At 42.7% G+C, this 14,162-nt stretch overlaps 1 protein-coding gene across 1 annotated transcript in view; it reads left to right on the top strand.

The window, feature by feature from the left end:
- The window catches only part of LOC142140692 (transient receptor potential cation channel subfamily M member 2-like), a 118,177-nt gene that overhangs the window by 43,269 nt on the left and 60,746 nt on the right, over window positions 1–14,162 (top strand). The window contains 2 exon segments of the mRNA XM_075198480.1: window positions 11,994–12,106; window positions 12,290–12,388. Coding sequence (XP_075054581.1) covers window positions 11,994–12,106; window positions 12,290–12,388 — 212 coding nt within the window.

Consider the following 14,162-nt stretch of genomic DNA (forward strand, 5'->3'; position numbering starts at 1 on the left):
TCTTGTCCACTTTAACCTATGTCACAATTCACACTAATAAGGCTTCCACTGGAATGGATTTGCTTTAAGTGATTTTATCACTCTCTTATTTTAGTGTCTCAGTCCCAAAGTTCCTATCTATCTCTCCCTACATTACACCCTTGATACTATTAAAGTATTTTCATCGTTTTCCAATAATTATTGTCTATGCGATTTGTGTGGTTACAAAGCACAAGCAATTTATTTAGCAAAAGCAAAAGTATAACAGTTCAATAAACAAGTACAGCCGATACATACGCTGCACGGTGCTGCGCTCTGCTGGATCCAGCTAGACAGTCCTTTAGTCTTGAAAACTGTGGTCAGCGTGACTGAATAGCTGATTCCAGGGAGCAATATATATACATTTGGTATTACAGTAAATACAATACAAATGACTTGGCAAATTTCCATAGGTTCAGGCTTCAGGAAGGTCCAGTGTAATGCAGTCCAGAAAGACAGCGGCCCTCTGCTGTGTATATGTTAGACCTGACAGAAAATAGCATTAACTTGTAGAACAGACAGGAGATGTCTTCACCTATAGCAGCCGCATTTCCTGTAGAGCTGAATGCGCTCACAGGTACTCAGATGCCCCCAGGTCTTAACTCAGAGTAGTACAAGTTTATAATATTACTGCAGGCGAGGGCTTGATGGTAGAAGGTAGCGGAGTCCAGAAACAGGCCGAGGTCAGAGAGGCAACAGCAGGCAGCAGAGTGAAGTCCAGGCAAGTGTCAGGGCCGGCAGAAGTAACATTACGGAAAACAGGCAGAGGTCAGGGTCACAGGCAATCCAATAAAGTCCAGCAAGCAAGCCAGGGGTCATACACAAAGAATCAATCCAAAATAGCACAAGAGCAGGAGAAAGGAGCAGGTCAGCAACTAAAGACAGAAAGCTATAACCGGCAGTGAGGCTCAGTCCTCACTGCCTTAAATAGTGATGTGGTCCAATGAACAAGCAGGGTGCTCAGCTGAAAACTCAGCCCAGGTGATTAATACCAATCCCCCAATCAGCCATAGGAGGCTGAACTCACACAGATCTGCGTGCACATGCCCAACTGTTAAACAGCTGGCCGGGCGCGGCCGCAGGGAGAACCAAGTGTCCCGGTTCTTGCTGGGCAACTGGGACGAAGTAGGCGGAAGTGACGTCCCGGCCATTACCATGACGACCGGGACGCCCAAAGTAAAGCCAAGAAAAGCGAGACGCGGCGGCCAGCAGTGGAGCCGCGGCTTGTGACAGTATACAGACTAAAGCAAGTGTTTTTTTACTTTACATGATAATAGTTAGCATTTCCTGCTATCAGCAAAACAGACCTCCTCTAACAAATGGCTACTGCATTAGAATTCAGTACCTTTCTAATACACAAACAGAGCACAGTATCAAAATTAATACATTTGCAATGACATGAATAAGAGCACTGCATTAATAATTTAAATTTTTATACAACAATTTTTTTTAGAAGTGATCAAGCCACACTGGGCATTTTCAAAATTCAGCGACTGCATGTAGCGCATTGCAGCGACTGCAAAAAAAAGTCATCTGCCAATGCCAACAACTGAAGCAAGCCTATTAGATAAATTAAACAACATACAATTTCCGTGTAAGGTGCAAGATATAAAAGTGTTGAAACGCTACGCGCTTACTAAATTTGAAATGTTAGACAGCATGCATCATGGAGAATGAAGAGGCAGTAGCAATCAGATGTCATCAGATGAACAGGGGCATTAGTAGATAGCTAGACAAGTAGATATCCAATTGTAAAGCTCTACGTAATTTGCTGCATATAAATAAATGATGATGCTGACAGATGAAGGTGACCTGCACCCATACCAAAAACTTCAAAGACTACACACACAATACATTTGAATATTAAAAGGCATCCATCATAGACAGTGAAGCTACAGTAACAGGCAGAAGTCATTGGATGGACAGTGGTATGAATGAATAGAGCTAGACATTTATAAAAGTAAATACACAAAGATGGCCTATCAAAAGACTAGTAATATACACTTCTCAAGGGACAGAGAGAGCACTCATCAGTATCCAAGAGCAGAGCTTAAATGCCTTGATTTACTTATATGCTCTGTGCCGTAATTATGCGTTCTGAATCAGGACCTGTGTATATTTCTGGTGAGGGCTGAACAATCACTCCCCCGGGGGAAGCTCTGTCCAACCCCGTGATAAAAGGTGACTGTCCAGACTTGCAGCAGAGGTGGTTCCCAAGACCAATAAATATAAATATGGAATGTATATAAATAACATGTATATGTTCTATTAGTGAAGTGTAAGAAATACTGTATGTAAAGTAGACTGCTGAGTGAAATGTTGCCCCCCAGGCTAAAATTTGCCAGCCCTCCTCTGAGATAGGCCAATAGTTACCCTTCCCACACATGTAAGTATGTATAGCACACACATTGATGCAGATTTGGTTGCCAAAAACATGTCTTGACAATGCAATTGAAAGTCCACATTCGGAGAAATTAAGACGATAGATTTTGGCCCTGGCAAAATAATATATGTAAAAAAATATATGTAGAGATGGAGATATAGTGGCTGACGATTTACGCTAAGTGATGGAGTTAGAGAACTGTATAGACTGGGTAATTAATTATTTTTAGAATTAAATGGAAGAAAGCAAATGCAACAATGACAAAATAAAAAAAAAAATCTTTCATTAACACAGCTCGCTGCAGACAAGGGCCGAAATTGGTGGAAATTGGGACAGCTGTGAAGGGATCATTAGAAAATAGACTGGAATGACTGAAAAAGAATGTTAATGCTATAAATAGTAATATAGGAGCAAAAACGGCTGAAAATAACATTATTTTACTTATTTCTGTCAGAAGCCTCCTCCTCTCTGTTCCGACGTCCGGTTTTGTGGCCCCGACCGTTACCAAGGCATCAGTCAGACGCCAAATAGTCTAAAAGCGCCCCGGCATTACAGAGCAGCCTGGCGCATGCGCTGCAACTAGTATCTGCCTGGGGACTGTTTAAACTAATTAATTAAGGGCCTTACCTACTCCTGTGCTCTGTTACAGGGCAGCCCTGATTGGTCAATGCCACTATTTAAGGCAGGGAGGGCTTAGCCTCCCTGACGGTTATAGCACCTTAGTTTTGTACTTGTGATGACCTGGTCTGGATACTCTGCTGGATTTCTGTTGTGACCTTCTGTCTGTTTACTGGACCTTGCCTGATTACCTGTGACCCTGACCTTTTGACCTGTACATTGGATTCTGCTGTTCTGCTCGTGACCTTGACCTTTGGCGTGTTTTCTGACTTTTCTACTCTGCAAGTGACCACTGACTTTGGCTTTCGTCTGACCATCCATCACCATCTTTGCTGTCTCCGGGCCTGAGCTGCGGTTAGTATAACAAACCTACACTACATTTGAGTTAAGTCCTGGGGGCATCTGAGTACTTGCGAGCGCATCTAGCTCTACGGGAAAGGCGGCTGCTATAGGTGAAGACCTCCACCTATCAGTTCTGCAGGTTCGTTATCTGACCAGACAGCCTAACAATTGCTCACAATTTTTAATTAAATGCAGATCCAAAACCAAAAGCAAAATCTCTTGCGATTTTTGGGCAAAACCAGTTACAAAACCACAACACAAACACTTTTTAGATACAAAACCGCATTCAAAGACAAAAGAAGGGGGTCAGCGCACATCTCCAATAGAAATTGGCTGCTACTTATCTCACTGGTCTCCAGCTTCCATTGGTAGCATGTCCCCTCTAAGATATGGAATCTGTAAGGTGCATCCACTCCTCTCCAAACTTTCTCTTTCCCCCTCTCTTCACCTCTTTTTCCACTCTCCTGCTTTCTCTCCCTGGTGCTTCAGTCACCAGCTCCGTTTCTCTGCTATGACATACATTTTCTCCTTCTATCTAGGGATGAGCGCACTCGGATTTATGAAATCCGAGCCCACCCGAACGTTGCGGATCCGAGTCGGATCCGAGACAGATCCGGGTATTGGCGCCAAATTCAAATGTGAAACTGAGGCTCTGACTCATAATCCCGTTGTCGGATCTCGCGATACTCGGATCCTATAAATTCCCCGCTAGTCACCGCCATCTTCACTCGGGCATTGATCAGGGTAGAGGGAGGGTGTGTTAGGTGGTCCTCTGTCCTGGTAGATCTCGTGCTGTGCTGTTTAGTTCTGTGCTGTGCTGTTTAGTTCTGTGCTGTGCTGTGCTGTGCTGTGCTGTGTTCTGCAGTATCAGTCCAGTGGTGCTGTGTGCTGTGCTCTGTCCTTCTGAGGTCAGTGGTGCTGCTGGGTCCTGTGCTGTGTCCTGTTCAGTCCAGTGGTGCTGTGTCCTGTGCTCTGTGCTTCTAAGGGCATAGTTATTTCCCCAATATTTCCCTGTGTTTAAAAAAATAAAAAAAAGTTTTTTTAAAAAATACCAAAAACTACTTTAATTTTTTTTAATTACCACAAAATTTGCACAACCAATCCTGCAGTATAAGCCCATTGGTACTGCAATATTACCAAGTTCACACATTCAGCAGTAAAAGTCCAGTGGTACTGCAATATTACAAAGTTTACACATTCTGCAGTATCAGTCCAGTGGTGCTGTGTCCTGTGCTCTGTCCTGCTGAGTTCCGTAGTGCTGCTGGGTCCTGTGCCGTGTCCTGTTCAGTCCAGTGGTGCTGTGTCCTGTGCTCTGTGCTTCTAAGGGCATAGTTATTTCCCCATTATTCCCAAGTTTTTAAAAAATAAAAAAAAAGTAAAAAAAAATAAAAAATTTAAAAAAAAAAAAATATATATAATAATTATAACCAAATTTGCAAAACCAATCCAGCAGTATAAGTCCATTGGTACTGCAATATTACAAAGTTCACACATTCTGCAGTATCAGTCCAGTGGTGCTGTGTCCTGTGCTCTGTCCTGCTGAGGTCCGTAGTGCTGCTGGGTCCTGTGCCGTGTCCTGTTCAGTCCAGTGGTGCTGTGTCCTGTGCTCTGTGCTTCTAAGGGCATAGTTATTTCCCCATTATTCCCAAGTTTTTAAAAAATAAAAAAAAGTAAAAAAAAATAAAAAATTTAAAAAAAATAAAATAAATATAATAATTATAACCAAATTTGCAAAACCAATCCAGCAGTATAAGTGCATTGGTACTGCAATATTACAAAGTTCACACATTCTGCAGTATCAGTCCAGTGGTGCTGTGTCCTGTGCTCTGTCCTGCTGAGTTCCGTAGTGCTGCTGGGTCCTGTGCCGTGTCCTGTTCAGTCCAGTGGTGCTGTGTCCTGTGCTCTGTGCTTCTAAGGGCATAGTTATTTCCCCACTATTCCCAAGTTTTTTAAAAATAAAAAAAAAGTAAAAAAAAATAAAAAATTTAAAAAAAAAAAAATATATAATAATTATAACCAAATTTGCAAAACCAATCCAGCAGTATAAGTCCATTGGTACTGCAATATTACCAAGTTAACACATTCTGCAGTATCTTGTGCTACATATAATGGATCAAGACCCACTTCCTCCTAATGCTGAAGCTGCTGCCACTAGTCATGACATAGACGATGAAATGCCATCAAGGTCGTCTTCCAAGCCCGATGCCCAATCTCGTAGTACCGGGCATGTAAAATCCAAAAAGCCCAAGTTAAGAAAAAGTAGCAAAAAGAGAAACTTAAAATCATCTGAGGAGAAACGTAAAGTTGCCAATATGCCATTTACGACACGGAGTGGCAAGGAACGGCTTAGGCCCTGGCCCGTGTTCATGACTAGTGGTTCAGCTTCACCCATGGATCTTAGCCCTCCTCCTCCTCCCCCCCCCTACAAAAAATTGAAGAGAGTTATGCTGTCAGCAACAAAACAGCAAACAATTCTGCCTTCTAAAGAGAAATTATCACAAATCCACAAGGCGAGTCCAAGGATGTTGGTGGTTGTCAAGCCTGACCTTCCCATCACTGTACGGGAAGAGGTGGCTCGGGAGGAGGCTATTGATGATGTAGCTGGCGCTGTGGAGGAACTTGATGATGAGGATGGTGATGTGGTTATTGTAAATGAGGCACCAGGGGGGGAAACAGCTGATGTCCATGGGATGAAAAAGCCCATCGTCATGCCTGGTCAGAAGACCAAAAAATGCACCTCTTCGGTCTGGAGTTATTTTTATCCAAATCCAGACAACCAATGTATGGCCATATGTAGCTTATGTAAAGCTCAAATAAGCAGGGGTAAGGATCTTGCCCACCTAGGAACATCCTCCCTTATACGTCACCTGAATAACCTTCATAGTTCAGTGGTTAGTTCAGGAACTGGGGCTAGGACCCTCATCGGTACAGGGACTCCTAAATCCCGTGGTCTAGTTGGATACACACCAGCAACACCCTCCTCGTCAACTTCCTCCACAATCTCCATCAGATTCAGTCCTGCAGCCCAAGTCAGCAGCCAGACTGAGTCCTCCTCAATACGGGATTCATCCGAGGAATCCTGCAGCGGTACGCCTACTACTGCCACTGCTGCTGTTGCTGCTGTTAGTCGGTCATCTTCCCAGAGGGGAAGTCGTAAGACCGCTAAGTCTTTCACAAAACAATTGACCGTCCAACAGTCGTTTGCCATGACCACAAAATACGATAGTAGTCACCCTATTGCAAAGCGTATAACTGCGGCTGTAACTGCAATGTTGGTGTTAGACGTGCGCCCGGTGTCCGCCATCAGTGGAGTGGGATTTAGAGGGTTGATGGAGGTATTGTGTCCCCGGTACCAAATCCCCTCGAGATTCCACTTCACTAGGCAGGCGATACCAAAAATGTACAGAGAAGTACGATCAAGTGTCCTCAGTGCTCTTAAAAATGCGGTTGTACCCACTGTCCACTTAACCACGGACATGTGGACAAGTGGTTCTGGGCAAACGAAGGACTATATGACTGTGACAGCCCACTGGGTAGATGCATCCCCTTCCGCAGCAACAGCAACAGCTGCATCAGTAGCAGCATCTACAAAATGGCTGCTCATGCAAAGGCAGGCAACATTGTGTATTACAGGCTTTAATAAGAGGCACAACGCTGACAACATATTAGAGAAAATGAGGGAAATTATCTCCCAGTGGCTTACCCCACTTAGACTCTCATGGGGATTTGTGGTGTCAGACAATGCCAGTAACATTGTGCGGGCATTAAATATGGGCAATTTCCAGCACGTCCCATGTTTTGCCCACACCATTAATTTGGTGGTGCAGCATTACCTCAAGAGTGACAGGGGTGTGCAGGAGATGCTTGCGGTGGCGCGCAAAATTGCTGGACACTTTCGGCATTCAGCCAGTGCCTACCGCAGACTAGAGGCACATCAAAAAAGCATGAACCTGCCCTGCCATCACCTCAAACAAGAGGTTGTGACGCGCTGGAACTCCACCCTCTATATGCTGCAGAGGATGGAGGAGCAGCAAAAGGCCATTCAGGCCTACACAGCCACCTACGACATAGGCAAAGGAGTGGGGATGCGCCTCAGTCAAGCGCAGTGGAGACTGATTTCCGTGTTGTGCAAGGTTCTGCAGCCATTTGAACTTGCCACACGAGAAGTCAGTTCCGACACTGCCAGCTTGAGTCAGGTCATTCCCCTGATCAGGCTGTTGCAGAAGCAGCTGGAGAAAGTGAGGGAGGAGCTGGTAAGCCATTGCGATTACACCAAGCATGTAGCTCTTGTGGATGTAGCCCTTCGTACGCTTTGCCAGGATCTGAGGGTGGTCACTCTTTTAAAGTCAGAGGAATACATTCTGGCCACCGTGCTCGATCCTCGGTTTAAAGCGTATGTTGTGTCTCTGTTTCCGGCGGACACAAGTCTACAGCGGTGCAAAGACCTGCTGGTCAGGAGATTGTCCTCTGAAGAGGACCGTGACATGCCAACAGCTCCACCCTCATTTTCTTCCACATCTATGGCTGCGAGGAAAAAGCTCAGTTTTCCCAAAAGAGGCACTGGCGGGGATGCTGATAACATCTGGTCCGGACTGAAGGACCTGCCAACCATTGCAGACATGTCTACTCTCGCTGCATTGGATGCTGTCACAATAGAAAAAATTGTGGATGATTACTTTGCTGACACCATCCAAGTAGACATGTCAGACAGTCCATATTGTTACTGGCAGGAAAAAAAGGCAGTTTGGAAGCCCCTGTACAAACTGGCTCTATTTTACCTGAGTTGTCCCCCCTCCAGTGTGTACTCGGAAAGAGTTTTTAGTGCAGCGGGGAACCTGGTCAGTGAGCGGCGAAGGAGGTTGCTTCCTCACAACGTTGAAAAAATGATGTTTATAAAAATGAATAATCAATTCCTCAATGAAGTACAGCACTGCCCTCCAGATACTACAGAGGGACCTGTGGTTGTGGAGTCCAGCGGGGACGAATTGATAATGTGTGATGGGGAGGAAGTACACACTGTAGGGGGAGAGGAATCAGAGGTTGAGGATGAGGACGACATCTTGCCTCAGTAGAGCCTGTTTAGTCTGTACAGGGAGAGATGAATAGCTTTTTTGGTGTGGGGGCCCAAACAAACCAATCATTTCAGCCAAAGTTGTTTGGTAGGCCCTGTCGCTGAAATGATTGGTTTGTTAAAGTGTGCATGTCCTATTTCAACAACATAAGGGTGGGTGTGAGGGCCCAAGGACAATTCCATCTTGGAACTTTTTTTTTGGCATTATATGACCAATCAACAGTCGTTTGCCATGTTCAAAAAGTCAAACCAAATTTTAAAAAATTCAAGAAATTAAACCAAAAGTAAAATGCCGTGTCATAATTTAAAACAAGAGGTATTAACGTGCTCTAAAACTACTGTATTGTTGTTTATATTTTATAAACACTACACTTTCAATAAAAAAGTAACTGTCCATTGCACGAATATTTGCAACAGGGACAATTTTAGGGTTAAGAAAGCCAACTAATAACACTTCGACGCTGTCTGTCTTTATAAACACTACACTTGGAAGTTGGAGGAGGTATTGTGGCCCCGGCACCAAATTTACTACCGGGGCCACTCCACTGTGCAGTCCATATTTAGGTGTATCAGATATTAAACAACGGTGACAGTTGATGCCCAATTTTTTAATTATATTGTGGCCTCGGTACCAAATTGTGTACCGGGGCCACCACACTACGCAGTCCAGATACTTGTTTGGTGGAATTCAGACCAGTTGAGGGTTTTATTATTATATTGTGGGGACCACTCTATCTATACCACACTACAACTCTATACCACTCTATTTCATACTTTAATTCTATTTAATACTTTAATTCTATTTCATACTTTAATTCTATTTAATACTTTAATTCTATTTCATACTTTAATTCTATTTAATACTTTAATTCTATTACTAATTACCATAAAGAGGAACTGCCGTTTCTATTTAATACTTTAATTCTATTACTAGTTACCATAAAGAGGAACAAAATAAACCAATTTTACCAAAAGTATAATATGACTTAGACTTACAAACACTACACTTGAAAGATGGTGCCTTTAAATGAAAAAGTCAGTCTTCATTGCACGACTATGTGCAACAGGGACAGTTTTTTGGTTTACAAAGTCAACCAATAACACTTGGACCCTGTCTGTCTTTAACATACTTGATGGGATCTCAATGACGAATTGTCTGTACCATGTTTGGAGGAGGTATTGTGGCCTCGGTATCAAATTGGGTCCCGGGGCCACCCCACTACGCAGTCCAGATACTTGTTTGGTGGAATTCTGACACGTGGAGGGTGTATTTATTTTATTGTGGCCCCGGTATCAAATTGGGTACCGGGGCCACCCCACTACGCAGTCCAGATACTTGTTTGGTAGAATTCTGACACGTGGAGGGTTTTTTAATTATATTGTGGCCTCGGTACCAAATTGTGTACCGGGGCCACCACACTACGCAGTCAAGATAGATAGATGCGTATCATAGATAAAGTACATTCAGTGGTGTGGGGCAAATTGAAAAATATTCAAAATGCACTGACATTATCAAAAACAAGAGGTTGTCACACGCTAAAACTCCAACATGTATATGATGGAGAGGATGGAGGAGCAGCCGTATGTGTAGTGTAATGCAGACCTGTTGAAGGTTTTTTATATATTTTATTGTGGTGCCCAGTGCCCACTCCTCTAGGCAGTCCAGGTACATTTATTGGTGTGATTCATAAAAGTTCAGGGTTTTTAATATATTGTGGTGACCCACTCCTCTACGCAGTCCAGGTACATTTATTGGTGCGAATCAAACTAGTTGATGGTTTTCTTATTATATATATTGTGGTGACCCACTCCTCTACGCAGTCCAGGTACATTTATTGGTGCGAATGAAACAAGTTGATGGTTTTCTTATTATATATATTGTGGTGACCCACTCCTCTAGGCAGTCCAGGTACATTTATTGGTGCGATTCATAAAAGTTCAGGGTTTTTAATATATTGTGGTGACCCACTCCTCTACGCAGTCCAGGTACATTTATTGGTGCGAATCAAACAAGTTGATGGTTTTCTTATTATATATATTGTGGTGACGCACTCCTCTCCGCAGTCCAGGTACATTTATTGGTGCGATTCATAAAAGTTCAGGGTTTTTAATATATTGTGGTGACCCACTCCTCTACGCAGTCCAGGTACATTTATTGGTGCGAATCAAACAAGTTGATGGTTTTCTTATTATATATATTGTGGTGACCCACTCCTCTAGGCAGTCCAGGTACATTTATTGGTGCGATTCATAAAAGTTCAGGGTTTTTAATATATTGTGGTGACCCACTCCTCTACGCAGTCCAGGTACATTTATTGGTGCGAATCAAACAAGTTGATGGTTTTCTTATTATATATATTGTGGTGACCCACTCCTCTACGCAGTCCAGGTACATTTATTGGTGCGATTCATAAAAGTTCAGGGTTTTTAATATATTGTGGTGACCCACTCCTCTACGCAGTCCAGGTACATTTATTGGTGCGAATCAAACAAGTTGATGGTTTTCTTATTATATATATTGTGGTGACCCACTCCTCTACGCAGTCCAGGTACATTTATTGGTGCGATTCATAAAAGTTCAGGGTTTTTAATATATTGTGGTGACCCACTCCTCTACGCAGTCCAGGTACATTTATTGGTGCGAATCAAACAAGTTGATGGTTTTCTTATTATATATATTGTGGTGACCCACTCCTCTACGCAGTCCAGGTACATTTATTGGTGCGATTCATAAAAGTTCAGGGTTTTTAATATATATTGTGGTGACCCACTCCTCTACGCAGTCCAGGTACATTTATTGGTGCGAATCATAAAAGTTCAGGGTTTTTAATATATATTGTGGTGACCCACTCCTCTACGCAGTCCAGAAAGATACCTTGTTGCAATGTTTTGGACTAATAACTATATTGTGAGGTGTTCAGAATACACTGTAAATTAGTGGAAATGCTTGTTATTGAATGTTATTGAGGTTAATAATAGCCTAGGAGTGAAAATAAGCCCAAAAACTTGATTTTTAAACTTTTTATGTTTTTTTCAAAAAAAATCCGAATCCAAAACCTTAAATCCGAACCGAGACCTTTCGTCAAGTGTTTTGCGAGACAAATCCGAACCCCAAAAATAACGAAAATCCGGATCCAAAACACAAAACACGAGACCTCAAAAGTCGCCGGTGCACATCCCTACTTCTATCTCTGTCTCCTGTCTCTCTGCCCGGCTAGCACTTGCTCCTCTCTCTGGTTGAAAGCTCCGCCTTTCTTCTTCCTAGCACCCCTTGCTCATTTCTCTCTCTGCACTCTCTGAGTGATTCTGAATGTCAGATCTCATCCCCAGGCATGCTTGGGGGATGTAGTTCTGTCACAGCCAGGACTTAGTCAGTTGCACATATGTGGCCCATCTCGGATGCCGACACTACATATGTAATAGTTTAGTATAAATATTTACTGTATATTATATACATACAGTCTCACATAGTTATTTACTATTAGATGAAACCATGTAGAGACATTGGTCATTATTACATGGTATTGGTTGATGTGGTTGCTCTATGTTTTGTCTCCACAGATGTTCCTCACGAAGACCTGGTGGGGCCGGCTGTCGGAGGATAATGGTTTTCCGCAGATTTTGCTGTGTATGTTACTGTTTCCGCTCATCTACAGTGGTCTCATCAGCTACAGGTCAGTCTGCCAGAGATAATAACATTACAGTAACTTAGAGTAGAAGTGAAGTGTTGTCGTATCTCCAGCGGACTTGGCCTAATATCAGTAATTACATGTTGTGGATGGAGTTCTACATTTAGCTCTGAATAATTGCACTGTAGCTATTCCCAATGTTGTTCATCTTAACGGTTTTCAATATAGAAAAGAAATTGGAGTTACCCAATCCCATCTTGAAGAACGGAAAAATCGGAGTATACAACAGAGGAATAACCCAAACAACCATAAACCTGCAGTCCGTGGGTAAGAAACGATAGAAAGGCGCGCCGGATATACCCAATGTCAGTATCACTTACAAGTCACATTATTACAGTTATAACTCACTGGTGATCGTACGGGGCCAATTTCCAAATTACCATCACGCCACCAATACGCCATTCTATCCTTCACCTTTTCACACTACGTTCATGTCCATTATTACCATTATTATTATTATTACCAATTATTTATATAGCGCCACTAATTCCGCAACGCTGTACAGAGAACTCACTCACATCAGTCCCTGCCCCATTGGACCTTACAGTCTATATTCCCTAATATACACACACACAGACAGACAGACACACACAGACGCAGACTATGGTCAATTTGTCAGCAGTCAATTAACCTACCAGTATGTTTTTTTGGAGTGTGGGAGGAAACCGGAGCACCCGGAGGAAACCTACGCAAACACAGGGAGAACATACAAATTCCTCACAGATAAAGCTATGGTCAGGAATTGAACTCATGACCCCAGTGCTGTAAGACAGAAGTGCTAACCACTTAGCCACCATGCTGCCCGATGTCCATGCCCATAGAAAGTATAGAGACAGGGCGAATAGTCCTCTTATTATGTGATATTAGATTACCTGAACCTGCTCGCCGCGCTTTTCTTTAAATCCATAAATAATGTATATTTTATTCCCCAAAAAAAAGTAAAACACTTTTAAATCATTAAAAAAAACAGTTAATTGTTAAAAAAAAATCTCTTAAGAGCTGATGCAAATGCTCACTCCCGCTGTTATCACTGTTGGGGTGATGTATCACTGCAATACCTGTTTGATAGCATCGCCTCAGCATGGCGTTAATTAAAGAAAACAGAAAAAAATACTCGCCTTGATTGTGCTTGTGTTAAAAAAAAAAAAGTGCAACTGCATATGAAAACATATATATACATGTATGTCTGATATGGTTCACATGCGGTATACATGCTGTTGATATGTACTGAACACGTTCACATGGGTGATTGAATGCATCCAGATGCATGCGGCACAGAACTTTTCCCATTCATTTTAATAGCCAAATCCATAACTAGCTGCAACCTGGGCTAGTTCTCACTAAATTAGAAGGACAACAAGCATGAGGTCCCTCTACTGATGGGATAACCAGCACCAGGGTAGACAAGGGAAGCTTAAACATGGAGAACTAACTCAAGTCACAGGTAAACCAGAACCAGCCTGGTCAGCGCCAAGAAAGAAAGAAGACTTATGTTGGCGCCAACATTTAGTTATCAAAAATAATATATTACATTATTATCACTACCAGGGACATTTTTTTCTAACAGGGCAACATTTATAGTGTGCATTTGTGTAAGCACTTGTGCCATACAAGGTCTGGTATGGATTGCCAATGCATCCTGGCACTTGAGTACCACTATATTTTGACAGGTTTTACCATTTTTTTTTCCTTTCTGACAGGCACATACTGCGTGCGGTTTCTGTTATCTCACCTTTCATGACCACATCATTTTTTTTTTTACTATGTAGTAACAATGTACCATGCAGTTTTGACAAATTGACACTTGATAAATTGGACACTTTGCATCTCAGTAAGATGCAGTTTTGCCTTTAGTAAATCACATGAATGCCTGCATTTTGGTAAAACCGCATGTGACAGAATGGATCTCCTATGCCATTGTCCGTTGTAGCTGGGGATCTCTGGGATTGCCTTGCCATCATCCCCTTTCTTTATACCAAATTGCACCCCTCTACCGCAGTATGAGGGGCCTGCTGCCACCACTAGGCTCCTTCATTGGCGC

The sequence above is a fragment of the Mixophyes fleayi genome, chromosome 2 (assembly GCF_038048845.1).
Source record: "Mixophyes fleayi isolate aMixFle1 chromosome 2, aMixFle1.hap1, whole genome shotgun sequence".
NCBI classification, from domain to species: domain Eukaryota; kingdom Metazoa; phylum Chordata; class Amphibia; order Anura; family Limnodynastidae; genus Mixophyes; species Mixophyes fleayi.